The sequence below is a fragment of the Podarcis erhardii genome (genome assembly GCF_964252035.2).
Source record: "Podarcis erhardii genome assembly, chromosome: 1".
NCBI classification, from domain to species: Eukaryota; Metazoa; Chordata; class Lepidosauria; order Squamata; family Lacertidae; genus Podarcis; species Podarcis erhardii.
In genome coordinates this window covers 79,772,695-79,796,526 of record NC_138497.1, presented here as the reverse complement: position 1 = coordinate 79,796,526, position 23,832 = coordinate 79,772,695, and the positions used below count along the sequence as shown (strand labels likewise).

The window sequence follows — 23,832 nt, the reverse complement described above, 5'->3', positions numbered from 1 at the left end:
TGTTTCGCCCAATCAGCGTTTCCAGACGGGCGCCTCTAACTTCCCACCTCTACGCCTTAGCAACCAACTGACGTCACTTTGAAAGGCGTTCATGTTGTCCAACTAAAACCTCCGTTCCCATTTAAAAATAAACCAATGGTGGCCAATCGCTTGCCGAAGAGCTCGGACCAATGAGAACGAACGAGGGCAAACAAATGACTAGGAGCGAATACGCTTCCCTATTGGGCGGCGTGAGAAACCACGCCCTCTTTCTGTAATTGAAGAATCAAACTGCCTGACAACAGCGGCTTCTTTAACTGGAGGGGGCGGAGTTGACGCGAAACGAGGCTTACGAAAGGCACTACTTGTAAATCAGGCGTAAGCTGCTCACAAGCAGGGGGAATTAGCTCAAATGGTAGAGCGCTCGCTTAGCATGCGAGAGGTAGCGGGATCGATGCCCGCATTCTCCAATTTTCTTCTTAGTTATTTTTCCCGTAATGCACATTTACAAATCCTTAACTGGAATTGTGGCATCCGTTTGAAAAAAGCTTCAGTTTCTATTTATTTTTCTCTCGCTAACATTGTCTCGCGGCAGATCTTCTACACCTTCAGGGGTTGTGTACACTGAAGCCCGAACATAATTTTTAACAGGCAGGGCTCACCCTTACATAGATCTGCTAAAGTCCAAAAATCGATCCCTCTCCCCCAAAAACTTCTCACATCTGCTTTTTCCAGGGTAGGGGTAGGAAGAGCGAAGGAAAGGTGGTCGAAGTGCTGATGGAAAACACAAAAGTTAGTGCTCCTTATTTTGATTGTTAATGCCCATGATTGTTAATGCACACGATGCTCTTTTTTTTAAAAAAAGCAGTAAAATATGTTAGTTAGCCTACAAAATAGGCAGCACTGACCTTTCCAAACGAAATATAAGTTTAGGCTACAGATAACCCTATGGCACCTGGCAGTTAAGTCCCACCGAAACCAATACTGTACATCTTACTTCTAAACAGGCATATATATATAAGGTTGCCCTGTAAATGTGTGCCCCCTGGATGAAAGTACAGTTTGCATAAAGAGGCCAAGATTTAAAAAAGGATTTAAAATTTTGTTTTATAAGGGAAACACACACTTGAAACCAGTGTATCTGGAACCTGCATAGTTTGGAGGAACAGCCTCAGTCCTAACTAATGTATGGCAGCAATGTGTTCTGCAATTGTGTCCAGCATGTGACAGCTAACTCACAAGGCTGGACAAACCCTTGAGCAAAAGTGGACACATTTGTCACACACTGTACTGCACACCTTTCTTCCCTGTGTGGTTTCAATGTGGGCAGCCAAGCCTCTTTTCTTCCTCCATCCCTTGTTATGTAAGTCCGATATTAATTATTTCAGTTTTAATTACAGTGGCTACTCAGTGACTTGCATAACAGAAGCAAACCTAAATGCAGAAAGGATTTATACAAGAGATCACATATGCTAAAACTCAACAACAGACAGTTGCCGTTTTTTCCTGTTCAAAACAGACAACTGGAAAAGCAGCTCAAGATATCCTATTTGGATAAATGCATCCCAGGAATATGTGTACAGTGGTACCTTGGTTTATGAACTTAATCCGTTCCGGAAGTCCGTTCTTAAACCAAAGTGTTCTTAAACCAAGGCATACTTTCCCATAGCAGCGTGGGACTCAATTTACAAATGGCACAGGAAGAGGAACATGTTCTGCTTCCAAGGCAAAGTTCACAAACCAAAACACCTACTTCCGGGTTTGCAGCGTTCTTAATCCAAGTTGTTCATAAACTAAGCTGTTCTTAAACCAAGGTACCACTGTATTGTCATCAATGTTTCTTTAGAAGGATAACTAAATGGGCCTTTTTATTACAGGTGCTTCAGACATGTTTCAGTCATGCCAAGTAGCATCTTTCTCCAGTTCACTACAGTATGTTTGAATTCTATTAATCTTCAGCCTCTTGCTGCTAAAGGTTCGTCAGAAAGGTGAGAAATAGGTGAATGCTTTGCAGATCACAGCTTTAAATAAGGTCTACTAATATATATATTTTTTAAGCATTACTCTTTACTGTTCTGTAAACCGGATCCTGCTATCTAAACTGGATTTGTGGGTGGGCTAAAAGATATGTTGCCGTCCAGCCCAGTGGGATTTCAGTCCCATGAAAATCAACACCTTAAAATGGTGCATAAAACCTGAGAAGGATGCCCTGAGCAGTTCCTTAATGCAGTTGTGAAAAGCATCCCAGGACAATCATTATAAATGAAGAAGCTGATAAATTAGTATTGATCACATGGTGAAGATGCAGCAGCAAGCAGATTCCAAATACAAATATAGGTTTGCTTTTAAGAGGAACAAGGCGATTAATTTCCCCCCCAAGACTCATACAACATAATCCCTTTAGATGAAACAAAATGTTCAAAATCAGTTTCCTAATCTCATTTCCATCACTGATCCTATTAGCCGCCTGGAAGCAAAGCTATTGTTGGCTCAGACAGAAACGATGCACAACCTCTCGCCATGCACATACATATAGCCAAAACACTCTCCCTCCTTCCAAACCTTGATATCTAGTCTACAAGTCCAGAGATTGGCAGGGGAGGGATAGAGCCATGAGTGTGGAGACAATACTATTCTGTTAATTTCTCAAACTACTTCGGCATTGAAGGCTTAGCAGAGTGGCTCTCCCCATGGATCATTTTTATGTGTGTGTGTGTGTGTGTGTGTGTGTCTCATAGCTGTCAACTTTTCCCTTTTCTTGTGAGGAATCCTGTTCAGAATAAGGGAATTTCCCTTTAAAAAAGGAAAACGTTGACAGCTATGGGTGGGTGGGTGGGTGGGTGGGTGTGTGGGTGGGTGTATGAAAAACTTGGTGAAAAACTTATTGGTGAAAAACATCTATTTGTAGTTTTAATTATAATAATAACAATAATAAAAACAGGCTGCTCAAGATGGCAAATACGCTTTAAAAATGCTAAGATTGTTTTGTTTGTCATCCTCATTCTGAAAACATAAATTGCTGTATATAAGAGGCTGCTGTTACTATTAGCCATTCAATGGGTTTCAATGCCATACATAATTACTTGGGAGTAAGCCCCACTAAACACAAGTAGTACTTCTAAATCAATATCCATAGATATAGTCTCTGCAGGTATGCACTTATTTCTGATGAATCCATTACTTGATCCCATCCAATAAAAATGTTCTTAATTAATTGCCTTCTACTGCAATAGCAGCTAATTATCCATAAGGGCTAAGGAGTGGTTTGACTGTGTAGGTTTCAGTATTAACATCTGTATCTGATTTACCAATGTGTCTGATTAATGTGTTTGGTGAATTTCTATTCACCAGAAACCTCTTATTCCTAAGGCCAGGAGGTAGACACACAACAGGGTAAATATCTGGGGTCCACTCTTTTTCCTTTAGCGATATGGGTGCTCCTGAGGATAATTCAAACTGACCACACAAATCCTGAAAGGATCAGGATCCAAGCCATGCTTTTATCATTTGAAGTTTTTATTTATATAATTAATCAGTTTGTGAGGTTTGTTTGCCTGGGGCTGTCAGTCAACATGACAATAAATGAGTTTTATACATTTTCACACAAATAAAATATTAGTGCACTCTGCTTTTAGATTATTTAGGTGTCACCACCATTTATTCAATTTATTGACAACATTTATACGCCATCTAATAACTGTTCTCCAGGCATAAAGCAAAAATTAAAATAAAATATTGTACGATAATAACCACAGGAAAATTTTAAAAAGTAAACAAACTCCATTGTAAAAATTCGGCATCATAATGTCAGCAGCAGAATAAAGCAACACAGGGGGGGGGACCACTAAAAGTATCCAAAAATATTATTAATAATAATTTCATTTATGAATAGCTTCGCATGAAGCATCTTGAAGCGATGTATAATATTTATATGAAATATCTAAAATACAGTGGATTCAAATGTTAACATTTCTGAAAGTCGGGGGGGGAATAAAAAGCTTTCAAATTGCACTGAAATGTCTAGAAAGAAGGCAGCATAACAGATTCTTTGGGGAGGGTGTTTGATTACCAACCAGAACCTTTACTGGAAAGGAGACCTCCATGCTTATGTTAGATTATGTTAGATTTTGGGGGTATGCCTCATTTAAGAAAGCACCTGTCAGCCTCACCCATGGATTTGTAAGAACATATGTTTTTAAAAAACCTGCTTTCTGATTAATCCCAGGTACCTTAGTAAAATATATTATTAATTAATAATCTAATTAATCACTTAACTAACAGTGCAATCTGATGCATGTCTTACCAGAAATAAGTCTCTCAGGTTTGCATAGGATTGCAGCTCTGTTATTTAACCAATCCATAAACTCACTTATATCATTAAAAAACAAAACATTCCTCCAAGCAGCAGCCAGCTATTATGTAACTGACTCACATATCACACAGCCATATAAAATCCTACTTAGTTATTGCAAAGGAGAAAGCATCACTATTGTATCAGCAGTAGATCTCCATTTTCAAATAAAATATGAGAGAATCGAGAGTTAAATAAGCTTTTGGATAAGTTGGTTTACAGCTATCATCTCATAGAATCATAGAATCATAGAGTTGGAAGAGACCACAAGGGCCATCAAGTCCAACCCCCTGCCAAGCAGGAAACACCATCAGAGCACTCCTGACATATGGTTGTCAAGCCTCTGCTTAAAGACCTCCAAAGAAGGAGACTCCACCACACTCCTTGGCAGCAAATTCCACTGTCGAACAGCTCTGTCAGGAAGTTCTTCCTAATGTTTAGGTGGAATCTTCTTTCTTGTAGTTTGGATCCATTGCTCCGTGTCCGCTTCTCTGGAGCAGCAGAAAACAACCTTTCTCCCTTCTCTATGTGACATCCTTTTATATATTTGAACATGGCTATCATATCACCTCTTAACCTCCTCTTCTCCAGGCTAAACATGCCCAGCTCCCTTAGCCGTTCCTCATAAGGCATCGTTTCCAGGCCTTTGACCATTTTGGTTGCCCTCCTCTGGACACGTTCCAGTTTGTCAGTGTCCTTCTTGAACTGTGGTGCCCAGAACTGGACACAGTACTCCAGGTGAGGTCTGACCAGAGCAGAATACAGTGGCACTATTACTTCCCTTGATCTAGATGCTATACTCCTATTGATGCAGCCCAGAATTGCATTGGCTTTTTTAGCTGCCGCGTCACATGTCAAGTTTGTGGTCAACCAAGACTCCTAGATCCTTTTCACATGTACTGCTCTCAAGCCAGGTGTCACCCATCTTGTATTTGTGCCTCTCATTTTTTTTGCCCAAGTGCAATACTTTACATTTCTCCCTGTTAAAATTCATCTTGTTTGTTTTGGCCCAGTTCTCTAATCTGTCAAGGTCGTTTTGAAACACATAAATCTGACCCCACTGTCTGCAGTAAAGAATAGTGAAAACCCATTTCCTACAAGGACCAACAGCACCCACAGATGATTGTCAGTACGTTTTATTTCAACTCTTCATCTTCTTCAACTCTTCATAATCTAGTTTTGTATTGGGGGATGTGCTGAAAAAGGCACATACTTATCTGCCTAAGGCTCCAATCCCCTATTAAAATTCCCTATTAATATTCATGTTAGTAGGAGCTACTGCTCCTCTTGCAATCCTTATTGGTTTATACTCCCATATTTCACAAAGGCCAAACATTTTGCTCCTACTTTCTCAAACCCAAATTGCAGGGATCTGCAAGGAACAAAGTGGGGGGAAATCCATATTTCTATTAAATAAAAAATGCAAATACAATTTTCTCTACGATACAGTAGATACAGTATTGATTTGATAAGAATGGCTGAACAGGAGAGGGGACATCTCAAGTACAGCATAGTAAGTTATTCTTAGACAACAACCTATTGAAAGCTTGTACACTTTTTGAAATTCATATTTATTTCTTACCATTATACATACATATACATTATACCATTATTGTAACTCGCTCTACGTGGGGCTGCCCTTGAGACTGACCCAGAAACTCCAGCGGGTGCAGAATGCCGCAGCAAGACTCCTTATGGGGTCTTCGCTGCGAGATCACATTCATCCGCTGCTATACCAGCTGCACTGGCTCCCGGTGGAGTACAGGATCAGGTTTAAGGTGCTGGTTTTAACCTTCAAAGCCCTATATGGCCTAGGACCCTCGTACCTACAGGATCGCCTCTCCTGGTATGCCCCACAGAGGAACTTACGGTCTTCAAATAAAAACATCTTGAAGGTCCCAGGCCACAGAGAGGTTAGGCTGGCCTCAACCAGAGCCAGGGCTTTTTCGGCTGCAGCTCCAACCTGGTGGGACGCTCTGTCACAAGAGACAAGGGCCGTGCAGGACTTGACATCTTTTCGCAGGGCCTGCAAGACAGAGCTGTTCCACCAGGCCTTTGGTCAGGGCGCAGCCTGACTCCCTCCTTGGCAATCTTTACAAAACTTTAGTTTATGGTTGCCATCAATTTTGATTTTAATTAATTTTTATAATGTTTTTATAATGTTGCACTGTTTTAGTGTTGTAAGCCGCCCTGAGCCCGGCTTCGGCTGGGGAGGGCGGGATATAAATAATTTATTATTATTATTATTATTATAGTGTTTCAGTTTAACATTACATAGTCAGCTCTACCTTGCATAGCAATTTCTTTTTAAAATGCAATTTTTTTAAAAAAAGCATGCTTAGCAGTAGAATAACTGTGCCAATTTTCAAAGCATCAGCTGAGTTCTTTGCTTTCAGAAATCAGATTGACATTTCCTGAAATGGAGCAGATTCACTACTGCCATATTAGGCGACTTTACTTATGCATGGATGCAGAACAGCAATTCAGATCCCACAGGAGGGAAATAGGTGACCTACATATTGGCTCCGGACATCTGGTGGCTAACTCATCCCTCCCCCAATCCTTTAACACTTTCCTGCCCGCTGCCCTCTAACACACACATACGCAGATGCTCTGTTGATTGCAGAAGAGATGCTTCATAACTCTGGTATGACGGTTTCATTAGTTTCCTGATGGACTCCAGGAAAAGGCTGGAGTTACTTCCAGAAGGCTTTTTTATTTCGATCTGCATTAAAGAGAAAACTAAAATAGCAATATTAAAATTGTGTCTCTAGGGCATGCCTGCGGTTCTGACAGTCTGCCACCAGAGGGCCTCAGAACCCCACCTGATCAAGTCTTTCTACACATTGCAAAAACAATGCAGAGACTGGCCCTTAGAAGCTATCCCACAACGTTGTCCTTTCAGATCTATTCTTTCTCGTCTGCTGCCATCTACTGGACTCTAGCACGTTCCCCAGCCCTCACCACCAGTGAAAAGTCATTGCTCAGGGTTTAAAATTCAAGGTTAGGGTTTTGCCACCTCTTCTCTCTGCCATTTGGGACTCACATAAGCTGCACATGGCTTCCTGAAGGACTGTCGCAACACCTTTCTTCAGGCATAGTGTGCAGTTGGTTAGCAGCGCATGCTGGAGACATGCGCAAGCTCAGACCGGAACGGAAATTAAAAGAGCTGCAATTCCCCGAGGGGCCGTGCACTTAACATGCTTGTGGCCACAGAGTGTTCTTTGCACTGCCCCAGATGCATCATCGTCCTTTCCCAGCTGGCCTGGGCCTCACACAGATGGCCTGGAAGAATGTTGAGAGCAGAAAACCATAAAAATGGGCTGGGCACACTTAAAAAACAAAACCCATGCACAGACTGCATAAATGAAGACATCAGAGACTGGCATGGGCGAAGCGGGAACACAGAGCAGGGTAAACAGGAGATTGCGTGCAGATGTTTGCTGTTCAGGGGCAAGCTAGTCCTGCGTTTCTAAAAGAAAAATCCAAGATGGAGGCAGCCACATCAGCCCAATGGTGAAAACAGTGGTGGGCTCAGTGGTGTTAGAAGTTATGAAGATGTCACTAAGGTGCTGCCAATGCAATCAGCTTGACTGTGCATGTTGGAAATCCTGTAAGCCAAGACCTACGTTTGGGGCTCTTTGGTGAGAGAACCCCAGCAGAGATTTAACATGGGAAAGCATGCAACGAAGTCTGGAAATAGAAGCTGTAAAAACTTTACATGGTGCCCTTTCCAGTGAATCCCAAAGTGCCCCTAGCACAAAGATAGATCTCATGTTTGGCAAGTTAAAAAATGGTTTAGTTACAGAGCTCTTCAAAGGTCAGATTCATGTGCTTTTTCCATACAGAAGTCAGAAAAAGTTGCAGTAAAAAACTACTTGGTTAAAAAATGGTAAAAAGTTCCTAAAATGTTAGTTTCAGACTCCATTCTTGTCTCAAACAAAAGAGGCTGGCCAAAGCCATGTGGCTGGACAGAGCAGCTCAGAGCTCCTCATGCACCAAATTCATAAGTAGACTGAGTATAACAAAAGACTTGGTTGCCCACTTCCTCCCAAGGATAAGGGAAGTGACATAGGCTATACCTGGCAGGCCAGCTTACTCTATGGCATTAACCCTTTCATGCATTAATTAGACTGAAACATGCTGGTTATATGAGGCTGGTTTTTTTACAGTACAAGTATAAGCCAGGTAGCAGTGATGGCCTTCTCCTTTTAAAATAGTCGGAGACCAGTGGATGGTATTTCCATAGGGTGAATGAAGCATTACCCTAACAATCCCTGTCTGCCCTGAGCTAGCCCCCATCCACTTGCCTTCTTACTTAGAACCAGCCCAGAGATGGTGGTGGCCCTGGCTTTCAGAGTCGTCTCCTTCTTCTTCTTCTTCTTCTTCTTCTTCTTCTTCTTAATTAAAGAAGAATTCCTATCCATTAACTTCAACAAAAAATCCATCACATACCATATTTCACATACAGTCTGAATTCCAAAAAATAGTTTCAGAAACCTGTTTGTGAACAAATGCTGGCTCCCTTGGCCTGAAAGTGAGACAAGCAATGCACCCCGTAGTCGCTTTGGACTGGACTTAATGATCCAGGGGTCCTTTACCTTACCTAACCATGCAGACTAACCAGCTTCTTGATATTCACCCGTATTGATTTGTTACTCGTGCTGATTAGACAGATGCAGAAAGTGATGGCTTGCACTGGTGAATGTATAGGAGAGAACAGCTCTCTAGGACTGCAAGTCCAGAACCATGTACACAGGCCTCTAGTTATTTATGCATTCTCAGTTCATCGGAAGGGAATGACACCCCACATTCAGGAAGCAGGAGAGTGTGCAACCCTCCTCTAGCCTCCTCTCCTTTGCTTTATAAGGAAGGAGGACAGCTCCAGTCACTTCGCTAATTAGAAAAACACACACGTCTGGGACAGCAAATCTCACCAAAATGTAAACTTGAATCCTAAACCTCTTGAGGTGGTGGATGCTTGCCAGGCTTCCAAAGAGGGAATTACTACGGCAGTCAACCTTGCTGAGCTGAAGACATTCTTTCCTGCCTGAGTCAATTTTGTAGCTGCTTTCCCCCAATTTCTTGCAAGGTTTCTAGGTGTTCCAACCAGCAGAAATTTTTTAGGGGGTGTATTAAATTGATCACATCTATTTGTGCTTATATTTGCTGAACCGGTATTGAGTGGAATGGGGTATTCTGTTTGCAGGATGCTGAGCTATGAACAAGGATTGTTCATCATTTAACATGGAGCTGTCTCAAGTGGTCACCAGCCCAATACATAGTGCAGGTCATCTATTTGATTTGGTTGTTGTCTCTGGTGACAAGGTTGATGGTCTGGAAAAAAGAGAGGGTTTCTATGAGCCAGTTGTCATGGTCATAAGTTTGGGCTAAAAGCACTAACTTTCTCCTACAGGGATGGGGGACCCATTAGGATGGTCGACTCCACCCCCAGAGACTTATGGACTCTAGTGGGTTCCTGCATGTTTGAGGTGATCTTTTTGGTGATCCCCTCAAGGTATACTGTGAAGTTGCATGCAATGAAACAGGCTGCATAACCCTTTAGGTCTCTTCCAACTCTACAATTCTATGATTCTAAATGTGGGGTCTTACCTATGGTGAAAACAACCCAGTGTTTTTGCACGATAGCTAAAGTGAGCCAGACTCTGTTTCAACTGTTTCTGCTACAAAGAATAAGAAAGCCCAAAATGGATGCCTGGACCAGAGCAAAACAGGCAGTTCCAGAGCGAAGTGCTTGGCTGTTTGCAATAAATGGTCAGATCAGACCATGGCAAATTTCCTAATAAAGGCAAGCAAAGCAAACAGTCCACATGAGCAAAATTATTTCCAGATGCAATAAAATGGAAAAGACTGTACAACCTGCAAACGAAACTTATCTAGCCAACAGCTAGCCAGGGGAGGAAAATAATGTTTAGATTCCTTTGAGAATGAGAATCTTTTAAGGACTGGAATTTTAGGATAAGATGGCGTTCAGATTCTTTTTTCTCCTTTTTCTAAAAAGCAAATGCAGCAATTCTTTTCAGTAGAATGAAGTGTTGCATAGTAACTGGTCTTGCATCTGGACTGGCTCCGAAAGTGCACGCTTTGCCCGATAGCCCAGATAAGGGTCAAAAAGTCAGGTATATTTAACCATACATTTTAAAAGAACCTTTTGCCTTTTTAAGAACCTTTTGCTTCAACCAGCATCCTGCTGTGCCTAAGGAGCCAAGCTCAAGATGCTTTAGAGCACAGAAGATGCAAGTGCCAGAAGTAGCAGTGGTTTGTGGGATTTACGATGTGACCAGGAAGGCCCCTGGTTCTGGTTACGAGAGTCAGCTTGGCTGCTCTGCTGTCTGCTCCCCAACTTGGAAGACTAAAGGCTCAGCCACCTTTAAGATACCCAGGGCTGCAGATGTACTTCAGCATATGAGATGCAAAGGGGTACTGAAAGGGTTAGAAAAACTTGGGGAGTGTGTGAAAAGCCAGCCACAGAACAGGGGAAACTGCATAAAACAGAAGTTGCATATTAGGATAGCAATGCCCTACCCACTGCTGAGAAAAAAACACGTTTTGTCAGGGAGAACTATGCCATCTTGTGGTTTTATTATATGCCAAGTAACCACATCCTCAACTCTTCCTCTGGGACTCTCACAGTGAGCACAAGGGCAGCTCAGTGTAAGCTGTCAAGTGCTGCAAACCAGAGTACAAGGATTTTGCCATGCCTTTTTGTGAAACAAAGAAGAGAAAGAGAGGATTTCTGGGCATGCTGTTATTTATCTCTGGGTTGTTCTGCTCAGTTTCACAAATCTGCCTGTATGATTATCTGGACAGGGAGAACCCGCCAGCTGGCAAGGTTCGCCTTGAGCCCCATCCCAGATGTGTCCATTTTCTGTTTTCAATTGTTCAACACATTCACTTTGTGTGTGTCCAATCAAATGCACAAATATGTGTACAATCCATGCTCATATGTTTGCACAAAGTGCCTCATCTGGAATTGCCATTTCCAACAGCTGAACTGCTATCCAGTTGGAAAGAGCAGAAATAAGGCGGCTTCAATATGAATGCTGTGCAAACGAATTCTTTTGGAGAAACTTGGTGCTTTGAAATGATACAAACTAATTGTGAGCCCTAATGTAAGGCAGCAGCTTGTTGCTGTAGTCATAAATTAGCAAGAATGAATCAACACTTAATTATATATTGCTGCCCCGTAAACTTAAACCAGGAATTTCCAGGAAAAGCGTTTTCAGTGATTACAAAAAAAAGGAGGGAAGGTTGACAACACCACCGCAAACTTCAACACAACTTTAAAACTGTTCATGCAAAATGTGTTCACCAACATTAATGCATTATGGAAGGGTGGGGATTCAGCCTATAAACTTCAGAAAGAATAAAACCAATATGCACTGGGAAAGAGGCAGCAAATAAAATACGCTGTAACACGCACCAATTTCTTTTGAAAGTTTAACACCAGGAGGGAAGAAAAACCCACTCTCAACAGTATTACATGAAAAATCATTTATGCAGGGAGGTGTCAAACAATCCTCCCCAGAGTTTGAATTACAAAACAATGCCAACAAAATCTATAATACAAAATGTAGAGAATTAACTTTACAGATGTTTATTTATATATGAAGCCAGAGACTTGAAACAACACTTTAGCATTGGTGATATGGAACAATGATAAGTTGCAGTGTCAAGGTTGCTTACTGTATGTTCAATTTTATGACACAATCCAGCCCAACTGGACTTTGCTCTGTTTTGTTGCTTGCATACCAAAGTGTGGGTGTGTATGTGCAGTTAAAAGGGTATTTTCAACCAGTCGTCTTTATAGAACACCACATTCTATAAACAGTGATTTTAATAACTCTTCTGCTGGCGATGCAAAGAACTTTAACCTAGTGTTATTTAAAAAATTAGTAGTAACATGAATGCCAGACCTTGTGAGGAACATGTTAATCTAACTTCATAACTGGTACTTTGCAGCAATCGCATACAAAAAAACAAAGTCACATACAATTTTATACTGAGAGCATAACCAGTAAAAATATGAACACTAGGACTCCCAGGAAATGGGGATACATGTTGGTTAGTGGAAGTTCCCTTGAAATAGAGCAAAACTCCCCCACAGGATACTTTGAAGTGTTTGCCACAAATCACACCAACTTTCTAAAGTCAACATTTAGTGATGTTGCATTAATGATGTCCAAATAAACTTAATTCCACCATCATATGGATGCCTTTGTTCGGAATGACTTGAGCATTAACACATTTTTGCAGCACGATGCATGCTGAAAAATTAACCAGTGGAACACAATGAGTAAGAGGCAACTTGCTGTTTAAGGCTTTGTTATAATCTGCCCAAGTCAATATGCTAGGCTGCTGAAAAATACCAAAGGCACTTTTTTCCTGTGTTTGACAAATTGTGTCTACAAAAAGGATACAAGTATAAAGCTAAAATATTTAGGCTGTTTGCTGAGTACATTTTACAATATAAATATAAAAAAGATTGGCGTGAGTCTATTATAACCATTCTTGGCAATATATTCATGTCCATTTACATTAGCAGCAATTGCAAGAAATATTTAGATACAATACAGAAAGCAGCCTGGGTTTCATTTCTGTGTAAAATGCCCTCTCGATTTCATGTGGAACAGCAAAGCACTACCCCCATCTTCTAAGATGTCTTCCTTGGAGTCACCCATTTGCAACCCAGAAATGCCCCCATTTCACCTCTAAGGTTCTCACTGCAGTGTGCAATGAGGCAGCAGCTGCTTCTCCTGCTCCCTTTCTCCCCATGGTTCTGTCATCTCCCTGGTGCGCCTACTGAAATGGGCACAGCACCAGGTGTATTGCACAGCAGAAAGAGGCAGGTAACAGAAGAGGTAGAAGTTGCTGTGGCTGCCTTGCAGCACCTAACGAAGCAAGCAGATTCAAGGGGGGGGGGATCTCTAGGTTGCAAATGGCTAGCCCCATTTTTTATTTTTGCTTCATTTTGTTCCAGGCCAATAGGTTTATTTATTTATTTAAATCCACAACTGTTCTGTTTCTAATTGCAAGATACTTCAAATTACATTATTTACAAAGTATTTTCCACAGATAATATTTTACAAGTAAGCTCGACCTTACACCCTTCTTTCCACAGCACACAAGCACACATGCAGGCACACAATGAAAAAAGGGGATCTCTGGGGGAAATGGCTCCTGGCCTTAGGCTGCAATCCACTTCCTTGTGAGTAAGCCCCAATGAACTCAGTCGGACCTACTTGCAGAAAATTATGCTTTATTTTTCAAGAGTTTCTTTTCAGGTGCAAGGGTAAACTAATCAAGCTTGTAGGTCTACTTTTTCCTCTTAAAAAAAAGGCACGTGTGTACGCCAGGCTGCTTGTCAAGACTAAATTGACTTCCAGGCTGGATTAGGACTTGTGGTTAGTGCATCTATCGGTAGGCAACAGATCTGAGAGCTTTTAAGAATCAGAAACTACTTTATGAAACAGAGGCTTGCCATTGAGCTTCCACCAACCACCTCAAAAGAAATTAAAAGTTTTGGACAAGTTTTCTTGGGTAAAAGAATGCCACACACACAGCCAGTGACCTCGTTGCAGGGAAGTATTATAAGACGTCTGGACATGGTTGTACCAACATTGTCTGAAAAGAATGTGCTGCTTCTTGGGTTTTATTGTGCAAAGCTGAAAACTTACAGTGAAATCAATCGACATGGATCATCTTGTTTGATAGCACAAGGCGAAGTCATCCCCTCCCACAAAAAAAAATCTGTGCTTGAGTTCAAAGCATCCTTTATGCAAGCCAATTATCTTGCCATTTCTTCAATTAGGTGTTTCAGTACTTAGTTTCAAATTCACTTTTTAAAAATAAATAAATTGAACGTATGTCCAAAATTGATTGTTTGACTTCATGTGTCACATGTTCCTCTATGCCGCAGTGTGTTGCCCTGAGACCTATGTCAAATAAGGAAATGAATTCTAGCCTAGCCCACAGTACTGACGAGTATATATTTAAAAATTAAAATTCAGGGCTGCGCAACAAACGCTTTCATGCTGTTCATTTACTGGAAATGCACTTGATGGCTCTGCTGGCTCAAAGTATGTCAATTACAGGCAAACTATAAAGCAAAGACATTTCTTCTCAGAATACAAGAGCCCAGGGTTATCCAATGAAACTGACCAATATGAGGCTCAGAACATACAAAATGAAAGACTTCTGCACTCATCACAAATTCTAACTCTCCATTAGTGGGGAGTTTGTGAAAGAGGGGAGGGGAATCGCATTTCCATGGATATACTAGACGGAAAGGTGACCCCAAGTGATGAAAGTGTGGCATGCACTTCTCTGCAATTTGCTTCTTTGAAAACGTTGCAGCATTTCATACCAAAATTTAGTAACCACGATCCTGCAAATTATTAAACAGGCTTGTTGAAATCAATGGGCTATAACTCAAGCGACGCAGCTTTGGTCAAGAAAACCAAATGTACTATTTTCTCCGGTTCTGTGAAGACCATGGCATCCAGCAAATGAATTTTACATCTCGCCCTTGTAAGAAAATGAAGCAACAGTTTACAAAATCTCATGCATGTGCAGAAACTACTATAGGACTGGCCTACACTAAGAGCAACAGTAGCTATTTCCCATCTGCTTATGGTTCTCTGTTCTGCTCACTGCACAGTAATGTGTTTCCGAAAATGTAGGGGAACATCCCCAATAATTTGTGGATTTATTTTCTTTCTTTTGAAATCAGCAGTTTATTGAAATATCTGTCTTTTAACGTTCAGTGTCACTTGCAAGACAACCATAAATTAGGCCTGCAATGTTAAGAGTTAAAATAGCAACCTCTTTACAAATGCCACATGAAAGTTTAAACACAGTTATGCTGAAGTCAAACAACGGGATGGAAACCTCTCAACTGTAAAATATACATGCATGCTTTGCTTATAATTTAGTTGGATATGGGACAATTGGATATGGCCTTTCTTTCCTGCTTCTCAGTTTACATCATTAATCAGGGATTTGTTGAGAATACTTAACAAGTTAAGATGCTATTATGAATGACTTTGACCAGAGCCAACTACATGCATTACCGCGAGCAGAGCCTGTGCGGGAACTGCTAGGAGAACTCTCATGTCTATGGCACCCTCCAGTTTATAGGAGCAGGATATTGATTTTGCGGTATCCACAGACATTTGCAGTATTTGTGGAGTAAACATTTGCAAATAATTATAGTTCTTCATCCACCATGCTGAAACTTTGCAAGAGAAGGAAAGGATAATTTCTTGAGAAATATACCCCACCCCGTCCCGCCGAATCTAAGCATCGGTCCAAATGCTTAGGAAGCACAGATTTAAGGAAAGGAATGGTAAGATAAACATCAGAACGTCAAACTCCACCCACTCAGTAAGATAGGAAATACTGGAGAGGGTTTGGAGGAGTTTCACATCATGCTCAGTCAAAAAAAAAATGCAAAAAAAATCATCTATGAGTTCAAAAAGGAACATTTTTCATCCTTGTCAGTGCCATTAAGGCTGTTCAAAAGTCTGCTGCACCTGCTGTTCTGCAGCTGTGAAAACATATTGTGATTTTAGTTCTTTCTTTCCTTTCCTTATCATTACTTGTTCATATCGTAGCCCTCACAATACTGAAGTTTCCAAACATTCTATACAAGGCAGTCAAGTCTGAGCACCGAAAAAGGCAAACTTAGAGGCAGATAGCACAAGAAGTGTTGCTCTCTTCCTAAGCACAAAAACAGATTTAAAATGTGCCCTGATCCAGCAGCTGTGGGAGAGCCAAATGTCAAGAGGAGGCTTGCTTATTCAGTTTCAAATAAAGGACAGATCTGCGGATGCAGTCATGAGAAGAAGCCCATTCACGCAAAAATGTTCTACAGACATGCACCTCTTGATGCAAATGGAGCTAGATGAAGCACACGAGTTTCAACAGATTAATCAACTAAATCTGCGTAAGTCTGCAGGTGAACAAAAACAATATTTCTGGGAAAAGTGTGCATGCTGCTTTTAGATGATGTGTCCTGATTTTTATGACAGGCATCATTCCAGAAAAGGCACCCCTTCCAGCATATGACAGAAGAAAATGTATCTGATATCCATTAATCCGCACTCTATTACATAATTCTGTTGCTCAATGAACTGGAGACTTTTTTTTTAATCAACTAAGTATGTGTGTCATAATTTTGGAAATAAATTTCTTTTTATAAAAGCTTGGAATTTTCGTGCAAAAACTCAATGGGACCAAAAAAAAAAAAAAAAAGTGGGCTGGGCTGGGGGGTGGGGGTAGAAGAGAAATCTTACAGAAGCTGGCCCATTGTGGCCATTTTAGATGAGCATGATAACAAATAGTGGTATCACGTTTTGGATTTTCCATTTCTATTTCTATCGCAGGTCTCTTAGCCACATGCCTTCCTAGCAACTGCAAAGCTGAACTCAGGACTTCTTTACTTCCTCGCCAACTAGTATGACACTCAGGTTCTCAGAACCCTGACAGGACTGTGTGCAGCACAAAGGTGTCCAGTGGGCTGGCTGCATGTTTATTTCATCCTAGCAAAAAGTGGTTTGCAATGTATAAAGTGAGAGCGAGCTTCAGAATTCCACCTTGACCCCTGGACGGCTTTCTCTGGAAAGCAAATGATGGAATAAAAACAGGGGGACAGACCTTTATTCTTCTTTTCGTTTTCTTTTGGAATGCAACATCCCCAAAGAAAAGTACGTTTTTGTGGTAAATTACCTACGATCAAGTAAATAAAAAATAAAAATATCCCGGATGTATATTTCAAACAACTTTGCCATTCATTCACACAGTATCTTTACTCCCTCTTTTTTGTTACTTGACACACACACACACCCCCGCCGCCGCTTGTACATTCCCCTTTACTGAATCAAAACAGCAATTTCAAAAGCTCCAGGTATCTACGCCCCATTTCCCACCTCCTTTGGAGGTCGAATTAATTTTGTGACTTCAATGCAAAGGCAAAATATGGCACAAAAAGAATGGATATTAAATTAAAAACAAAAAAACAAAAAACACAACTTATAAATATTATTCCGCTGTACAATTTTCACAGCCCTGGCCCCACCCGTTTTTATTCACATTTTTTAAAGTTCCCGCCCCATTTTTTAGATCATAAAATATATATTTAAAAATCTGTGTTCATATTTAAAATATATTTACAGGAAAAAGATAAGTTCCTTCTTCTGAAATCATGAAGAGTCTGTACAAGGGGACGGGGGCGGCGGGTAGAGGTGGAAGTAACTTCGCTCTGTGGCGGGAGAAGGCGGGCAGCTCTCTTCCGCTGACATGTACTGGCTGCGGGGGGTAGGAGGAGGCGGGTAAGGGTCTGAGTCTGAATTTAGGTCTATGTAGTATTTATTGGCTTTCCACCGGCTCGTGGTGTAGTCACTGTCACAGACATCAGTGCTGCACGGAGTAGTTGGCGGAGCTATCCCCCGTATAAGATAGGGCCTGAAAGAGAAAATCAAAGTTAGCTGCATCGTAAAAAAATATGCTCCGTAGCAGGAAAAGGAGTTATTCTTCCTCTTTATCTGCATCAATATGGTCAGCTGAAGGAGGCAGCTGTGATAGCGGGTTTTATTTGCATGCTACATTGCCATACTTAGAAATAAAACTGTGATTTGCCTGCTTCGCCCCACCACCGCTCTTGCCTTTGCCATGCCGCGAGAGAAACAAACCAGAGGCTTCCTCTTTCTCTCAAACCACAGGTGCTAAGCCAAGTATAAACCTTGCCTGTTCAAACCTTCTGCTCATGATCTGTTTGGAGAGAAACAGACTGTGCGTGCCAGTTTGCACATATTGCCCAGCCAGCCCTTTAGTTTGGCTTGGCTTACCTGTAAGGAGCGTCTCCACCCCCATCGTTCAGCCCGGACACTGAGATCCAGCTCCGAGGGCCTTCTGGTGGTTCCCTCATTGTGCGAAGTGAGGTTACAGGGAACCAGACAGGGCCTTCTCAGTAGTGGTGCCTGCCCTGTGGAGCGCCCTCCCTTCAGATGTCAAGGAAATAAGCAGCTATCCTATTTTTAAAAGACATCTGAAGGCTGCCCTGTTTAGGGAAGTTTTTAATATTTAATGCTGTACTGTTTTTAACACTTGATTGGGAGCCACCCAGAGTGGCTGGGGAAACGCTTGGTGATGAAAAGTTTGAGAAGCCCTAGTGTAGGTCACGGAAAGCATTGGAGCCAACTCCTAGGGGCTGTGGGAGCTTCGGCCCCCACAAAGTTGATGGGCATTCCCATTCAAATGGTGTGTGTGCACTGCACCATGTGATCGATTATGTGGGCCCCCACAATATTTTATTCAAGTTGGCGTGCCTGATGGAAAGGACGTTACTCCTAAGGGCAGAGTTGTGGGCATAGCCAGGCCAAGGCTAAAACACTTCATTCTTGGTAGCCTGTTTTCAGTATACCTGTAAACAGGCCTAGATCCCAATTCTGGGATCCTGACAATTAAAATGTAATAAGGTGACAGCTAAAGCATATGCATTAGAGAGAGAAAAATAAATTCAATACTATAACAAAAGGTGATTCATGTTAAACCTAAGAGTAGATTGGAAACTGAATGAGGGAAGAGCCTTTCAAGCTTTTGAAGGCTGAACTTTGAGGAAGTTCATTCTGGTTCACTGACATCACCTTGCTATGAAGAATTCAAAAGAGAGCTTACCTGTAAGATCTTGTTGTTGAAGGAATGTTTGAAGAATAGAACATTTCTGTGTTATAGAGGGAACGATCAGTGGCTGGTGAAGGTGGTGGATTCAGAATCTGTGGAAGGATACAATAAGTATTTTTCTTTGTCCAAGTCATGCTACCAACAGAAATCACCCTGGCTCTTGTGTACAAAGGTTCACAAAAACTGTTTTTCACAAAGTTGCCTCGCGTAGCCTTGATAACGGGAGTACAAAGGTTGTATGAGTCTGCTCTAAATCCTTACTTCTTATTAGAATAACAGAACCATGTTATTAACATGCATCAATTGTTTCTGACTGTAAACTTAAACATGTATTGTCCTAGAAACCACTAACTTTGTTGCTAATAGATTGACTAGTAAACTGTTTACCTTCCCTGGCAGCAATTCCCTGGGCCTCAAAGAAACATTTTGTTAACTGGAAAAACAATGCATTTAACGTTGAACCTTCTGTATGCACAGCAAGTGGTTTTGAAACTGTCCATTCCTTATGAACTGCTATTTTTCATTGTTTTGGTTATGTTTTGGACTTCTTCATAGGTTGCTGGAAATTCTGATTGATCTTTTTACAATTTTAAACAATACCTGGTCTATTTAAGCATCCCTCTACCCTTTTCATTTCCAACTGGTCTTAGCCATATAGCTTTTTAAAATGCAAATTGTGGCTGAAATTTCTTCAAGGGATTAGTATGGTCATACCCTTCCCGTTTTTAAAATGGTCTTTTCTTCTGTTCTTTAGCTCATTTGTTTGCCAGAGTCGTACACACAGACTTCATTTGCTTTCTCAAATTTCTCTCTTATAAATCTAAAGGCATTTGCAATCCTAAAACTGCTCTTAAAAAAAGTTTCTTTCAAATTTGTAACTTCTAAAAATTGTAAGGGTTTCTGCTGCTCTTCCTTTGGATGATATTAAAAAGGTAGCCTTCAGTCATTGCTTTCCGCATATATAAAGGGCAGAAAGAAGAGTTTGGCCACTTGCCATTCATTGCTTCTGCCCTGCAGGAAAATGTCATAATGTCACTCAGTCCATCCTAGCTTTGACAAGAGCGACTTGGATTGACTTGCTCAAGGTCACAAGAGCCAGCAGCAGAATGAAGAAGCAGCTTGTAAAGTCCAGTTTGACCCTGAGTTGCCATGAATAGCTGGGACAAGGGCACAGCTGACTGAGGATTTGTGGGGCAGGGCAGTCCCCTTAGAACGGCTTCTGAAGCATACAACAGAATCAATTGACTGTGCTGGACCAACCAGTCAAGTCTGCTCTCTCTTGGATTCATCACAGTTGTTTCTCCCATCCTCTTGCTTTCCCTATAACAATGGCTGTTTTTTCATTTATGAGAAGAGGATTCAGAGGATTTGGGTCAGTTCACAGAGATCCAAGACAAAAATCAATGCAAATAAACAGCAGGAGAAACGTTTGACTTCTGAGACTCCTCATCATCTCTAACCAGTCTCTCTCTCTCCCAATCTCTCTCTGTGTTCTTACTTTGGCACACGCCTGTGGGACGACACTGTGCTGCTATAACTGCCTTACTAGGTCTGCAACCTCAGAAAGTTCACAAGGAACAGAATGATGACACTTAGGTAGGGGGTGGGGGAGATACAAAACCGCAGACACTCAGAGGAATGTTCTCAAAGGTCATTATCTGAACAAAAAAATGTGTGCTATAAAATCTAACACTCTGTTTACTCATTACCAGGCTCAGTGATCATCCTGACTTCTCTGGGATTTTTTTCTGAAGAGAAAAGCCTCATTATTGCTCAGTGAACTGAAGAAGAGAATGCCAGACACCTTCAGAGGGCATTAGGCTGGCCTGCAACTCATAGCCAGCAACTTGGAAGGGTTTTTTTTTTAAATAAAAACAAACAAACCAGCTCATTCCTAACAGCAGAGGCTTATTTCTGAGTCATAAATGTGGAGATAGGGGCACAAAACGGGAAACAGCATTTTGAAACCTTACCTGTGGATAGAAGGTGGCTTTAGTGCTGGATGAGCTACTAGAGGAGGCCCCGGTTACGTGGTTTCTGTCATAAAGAGGGGCACCGCTACTTCCCCCCATCAGGCTCATGGAGCTGATCATAGATTTTCCACAAGAGATGCCTATACGGATGTAAGGGGGAGAAATGGAACAAAGGTCAACTTGTCTAGCTCTTCTACACAGTTAAATCAAAGCCGTCCTTGAGATCCTTCGTATACAAATGTTGCGCAACACTCTTCTCCTTTTACTACAAAGCTCCATTTCTATTTTTTAATGTAATGGACTATCGGAGAATGCCCTAAGCCTGGGGCAGCGAACCTCAGGCCTGTAGGTGGTCCTCTGGGCTATCTGGTCCTTGGGATGCTTCCCAGGCCACGCCCCCTCTCCTCAGGCCACGCCCCTACTCCACACCATCCTCATTTTCTTTTGCATTGCTGGAATCAAAGAGTGCCAGCTTGCCCCTGTGATCGAGGGGTCTGGGACCAGGCGATGTGCGCACGCCATGCGCACCTGCTGCGGAGCATGCCAACATCACCAATGACACTAAATGCCTGACTTCTGGATGATGCAAGACAGGTGCCTGTAACATGCGCAGTAGCTAATGTACTCCAATATAACGCAATGGGCGCAATACGATGGCGATCACGCAGCATCATTCAACTGCAATTTGACACATTGCGAAGCTAAGGGGATGGGGGTGGGTGAACAAGTAAGATAACAATGAGGTACAAGGAATTTACCATCCTTACCAGTGAATGTGCCATGCTGAGAACTCCCTGGAGCGATAAAATTTAAAGGGACGTGAGGAGTGCCACTGACGTATTCATGTGGGAAAGGTCCATTGGGTCCAGCATAGCGCTGACATACCACTCGCTGGCAAACGAAGTACATTGATCCCATAACGAAAAGGGTAAGAATGATACCAATGACAGGCCCAATAGCACTGCTGTGGGGCTGTGATTCATCGGGAGGCGATTTACTTTTTGCTGTAAAGAACAAAACAAGAAGTTTATTAATTAAAGTTAGATGTAAATGCTCTGAAAGGAAGCCAGATGACAGCATATTCATAAATATATATTTCACCCCATTTCCTCACAAAATATATATTAGCAGTGTCACTCAGTCATGGTGTTTGACAGGACCATGGATGTTTGCATTCGGAGCTACTTTTCAAATTATGAAGGACATCCACAGAGAAGCTCGGTTGACATAGTTTGAGAGTGTACATACTTTCTTCTTCTAAGGCTTTCCCTTGTGCCACTCTCAATACTGCCAAGTTCTCAGTCTGAACCCAAAGTCAACAAACAGTCAGAGTGTAATTCAGGAAAGTTAAGGAGACCAAGATTTTATACAGTGCCAATAGGACAACAGGTGTGAGAAGGTGAGCAGGAAACTATGGGTTGGGGTGAAACAGGACCATATCAGAGCATCCTCGAATTCAGATGCATAGAGATGCAACTCTCTCCCGCTTGCCCTAAAACTTGCCTACCAATTTCTCTCTGGAAAAGCTGTGCTGTAATAATGAGAAACAGAAGTACCCTTCCCAGGGTGAGGTATAAAAATTCTTCCCCGCAGCTTGTATTCCCTAATTCATCATACTGCTTGTGTCCTCCCCCCCCCCCCAAATCACTGAATCAGTCCCCAAACTTAGGGCTGAAACAAATCTTCTATCTTTGTGTTGAGGCAAGATGATGTGTGATGCTCATTTAGTTGTAGCCTTTCAGTAGACACCCCTTTTCACTTTAATGGTTGACAGCTGTGTGCGGCCATTTAAAATTTCTCACAGTGCCTCAGAACACCTAGCTTCTAGATTCCTGCTGCTGTTGCCAGGCATATTCACATCTCTTTTGGGGGGAGGGGGTGTCAGGCAACATAGAAGGGGACTGATGGAGGATGCTATGCCGAACCCCCCCCCAAAAAAAACCCTGTGAACCTGGCCTGAGAATACCAATCAGCAGCTCCTAAATTCTGGACCTGCTGGAAGGCATGATAATAATAAAAAAATCACATGTGTGTTCTATTAGCAACAGCTTCTGTAGCCTTTTTCAATATGTAAAGGGGCTTAACATTTTTAATATCATTTTATCCATCCATGCGGTAGGTGAGGATGAATGTTTGTGATGGGCTCATGGTCATCCAGCGAGCCTTATGGTCCAGCAAATAAATATTTATTTTTAAGGCTAGCAAATCATCTGAAGCATTTCCTCATACAGGCCCAATTATTTTAGTTCACATAAGGTGACTTCTGCTGCAGTTTAAAGTTGTTAACTACAGCCACTGAAACAGAGAACAGCCCCTTTATTCTCCTTGTTCAGTTCCCCTTATAAGCCTTTTGCGATTATCTCAGTGCTGCTATCTGTGGTCTTTTCCTCACATGGGTCCCAGGGCTCAGAGAACAGAATTATCAGACTATCTACATTCAAAAAGCCTCTCAAAGAACTTATGGTTAATATAAACCATGCAGGGACTGAAGCCAATTTGAGCAGCCACCAAAGGCTCTGCCAAAAATAATTGCATCCGCTTTGGCCTTTTGATAATTGCTGTTGGGCTACATTTTGTTGGGGGCCTGACTACAGCACAGTAGTTCCTTGACAGGATGCGGATTGGGCTAGGGTTTACTGTTGTTTTTAAACAAGACAGATTTCTGAACATTGCAGGGTACTGTTAAAGGATATTACATTTTTAAGTGTACACACACAGAGCTGTGAGAAGCATCTGGCTCCAACCCAGTAGTAAAAGAACTGGGTTCTTAGACCCAGGGGGCAACCTCTCACAGGGACATTAAAGAACTAGATGCAAAAAGCCCCT

At 41.8% G+C, this 23,832-nt stretch overlaps 1 protein-coding gene and 1 long non-coding RNA gene across 2 annotated transcripts in view; one reads left to right on the top strand and one right to left on the bottom strand.

Annotated features, from left to right (window-relative positions):
• Positions 1 to 120: 120 nt before the first annotated feature.
• On the top strand, positions 121 to 20,983 carry LOC309331540. Its single transcript, XR_014151891.1, has 3 exons — positions 121 to 771; positions 1,857 to 1,967; positions 20,746 to 20,983. It is a non-coding gene; the product is annotated as an uncharacterized lncRNA (long non-coding RNA).
• Positions 11,831 to 23,832, bottom strand: part of LRP5 (LDL receptor related protein 5) — a 121,956-nt gene continuing 109,954 nt past the window's right edge. The window contains exons 20-23 of the mRNA XM_081843583.1: positions 21,774 to 22,010; positions 21,007 to 21,146; positions 19,028 to 19,125; positions 11,831 to 17,815 (exon numbers count right to left, since the gene is read on the bottom strand). Of these exons, the coding sequence (XP_081699709.1) occupies positions 17,554 to 17,815; positions 19,028 to 19,125; positions 21,007 to 21,146; positions 21,774 to 22,010 (737 nt within the window). The 3' untranslated portion in view covers positions 11,831 to 17,553. The remainder of the gene's footprint in view (positions 17,816 to 19,027; positions 19,126 to 21,006; positions 21,147 to 21,773; positions 22,011 to 23,832) is intronic.